This window comes from Seriola lalandi, unplaced genomic scaffold (assembly GCF_002814215.2).
Source record: "Seriola lalandi dorsalis isolate HSWRI2012SDOR001 ecotype SW California unplaced genomic scaffold, Sedor1 jcf7180002036032, whole genome shotgun sequence".
Classification (NCBI taxonomy): domain Eukaryota; kingdom Metazoa; phylum Chordata; class Actinopteri; order Carangiformes; family Carangidae; genus Seriola; species Seriola lalandi.
In genome coordinates this window covers 1-1,334 of record NW_019506608.1, presented here as the reverse complement: position 1 = coordinate 1,334, position 1,334 = coordinate 1, and the positions used below count along the sequence as shown (strand labels likewise).

General features: G+C 47.8%; 1 protein-coding gene across 1 annotated transcript; it reads left to right on the top strand.

Moving 5' to 3' along the window:
- Positions 1–58: 58 nt before the first annotated feature.
- LOC147819852 (uncharacterized) lies at positions 59–1,329 on the top strand (the record flags this gene model as incomplete). The annotated part of the gene is made up of 3 exons (XM_087169967.1): positions 59–87; positions 257–513; positions 742–1,329. Coding segments are annotated over exons 1-3 (874 nt in total), but the record flags the coding sequence as incomplete, so codon positions are not given.
- Positions 1,330–1,334: the final 5 nt, after the last annotated feature.

Genomic DNA, 1,334 nt, shown 5'->3' with positions numbered 1-1,334 from the left:
CCCAAATGTTCCCACTAGCAAGAGCCCACAGCCGAGGCTTACATACAGGCTAACGTATATGAAGCGTAGCCCCTCCATCAACAAGGGGTGGGTATGTTGACGACCAACCAGTAGCATGGAATTACTGATGGTCCAGATGTTTTAAAGCTTCCCCTGGTGTCTGCCCTCAGTACGACTCATATTACTTAAAACCTGCCCCCTTGAGGTTGGCAACCAATCACAACACAGATGTCGACCTGTGACTGTGACATGTTAGTGATAAGAAATGTCTTCACAGGAAGAGGAAGAGGAGAGGTGTCTCTGTGGAGGAGCAGCCGTCCAGCTGTGCTCTGTGTCAGGACGTCCTGAAGGATCCAGTCTCTACCAGCTGTGGACACTGGTTCTGCAGACAGGGCTTCACCTCATACTGGGACCAGTCTGGTTCTTCAGGAGACTCCTCCTGTCCCCAGTGTGGAAAAAGACCCAGAACAAGACCTGGACTGCAGACAGCCAGTCAGACCAGCACTGAACAAAGTGAGACTGAACATCTGTATGATGATGTCATCATTCTGAGACCAGGACCTGTTGTTTTATACAGAGTCATTTGTTACATCACACAGCATCGACCTTTAGGATGATTATAAATACCACAACATTAAAACCTTTTCTTTGTTTGTCTTTAGTTTTTCTGCAGCTGATGAAAATAATCATCAGATTTTCAGATTCTGTTTCTTCAGTCTGACGTTGTCTCTTCTCTTTCAGCAGATAGTGGTCTGCAGGAGGTTTTACATCAACATAAGATCAGTCTGAGGAGCAGATGTGAACATGTGACTGAAGGAACTGATGGAACAGGAAGTGGAACCCTCCTCAACAGGATCTACACTGAGCTCCACATCACAGAGGGACAGAGTGAAGAGGTTAATACCCAACATGAGGTGATTCACCTTGAGACAACTTCCAAGATGGAGACCCTCCATGACGCTCCAATCAGGTGCCACGACGTCTTTAAAGCCTTACCTGACCAACAGGGAGAAGACGTCTTTAAAGTCTCACCTGACCAACAGAGACGCCGTATCTCTAAAGCCTTACCTGTCCAAGAGAGAGAAGACATCTCTAAAGCCTTACCTGACCAGCAGAGACCCATCAGAGTGGTTCTGACCAATGGCGTCGCTGGTGTTGGAAAAACCTTCTCGGTGCAGAAGTTCTCTCTGGACTGGGCAGAGGGCTTGGAGAACCAAGATGTCAGTCTGCTGGTTCTGCTTTCGTTCAGGGAGCTGAACCTGATCAGAGATCAGCAGTACAGTCTTCTCAGGCTGCTCCATGTTTTCCATCCAACATTACAGAAGGTCACAGCA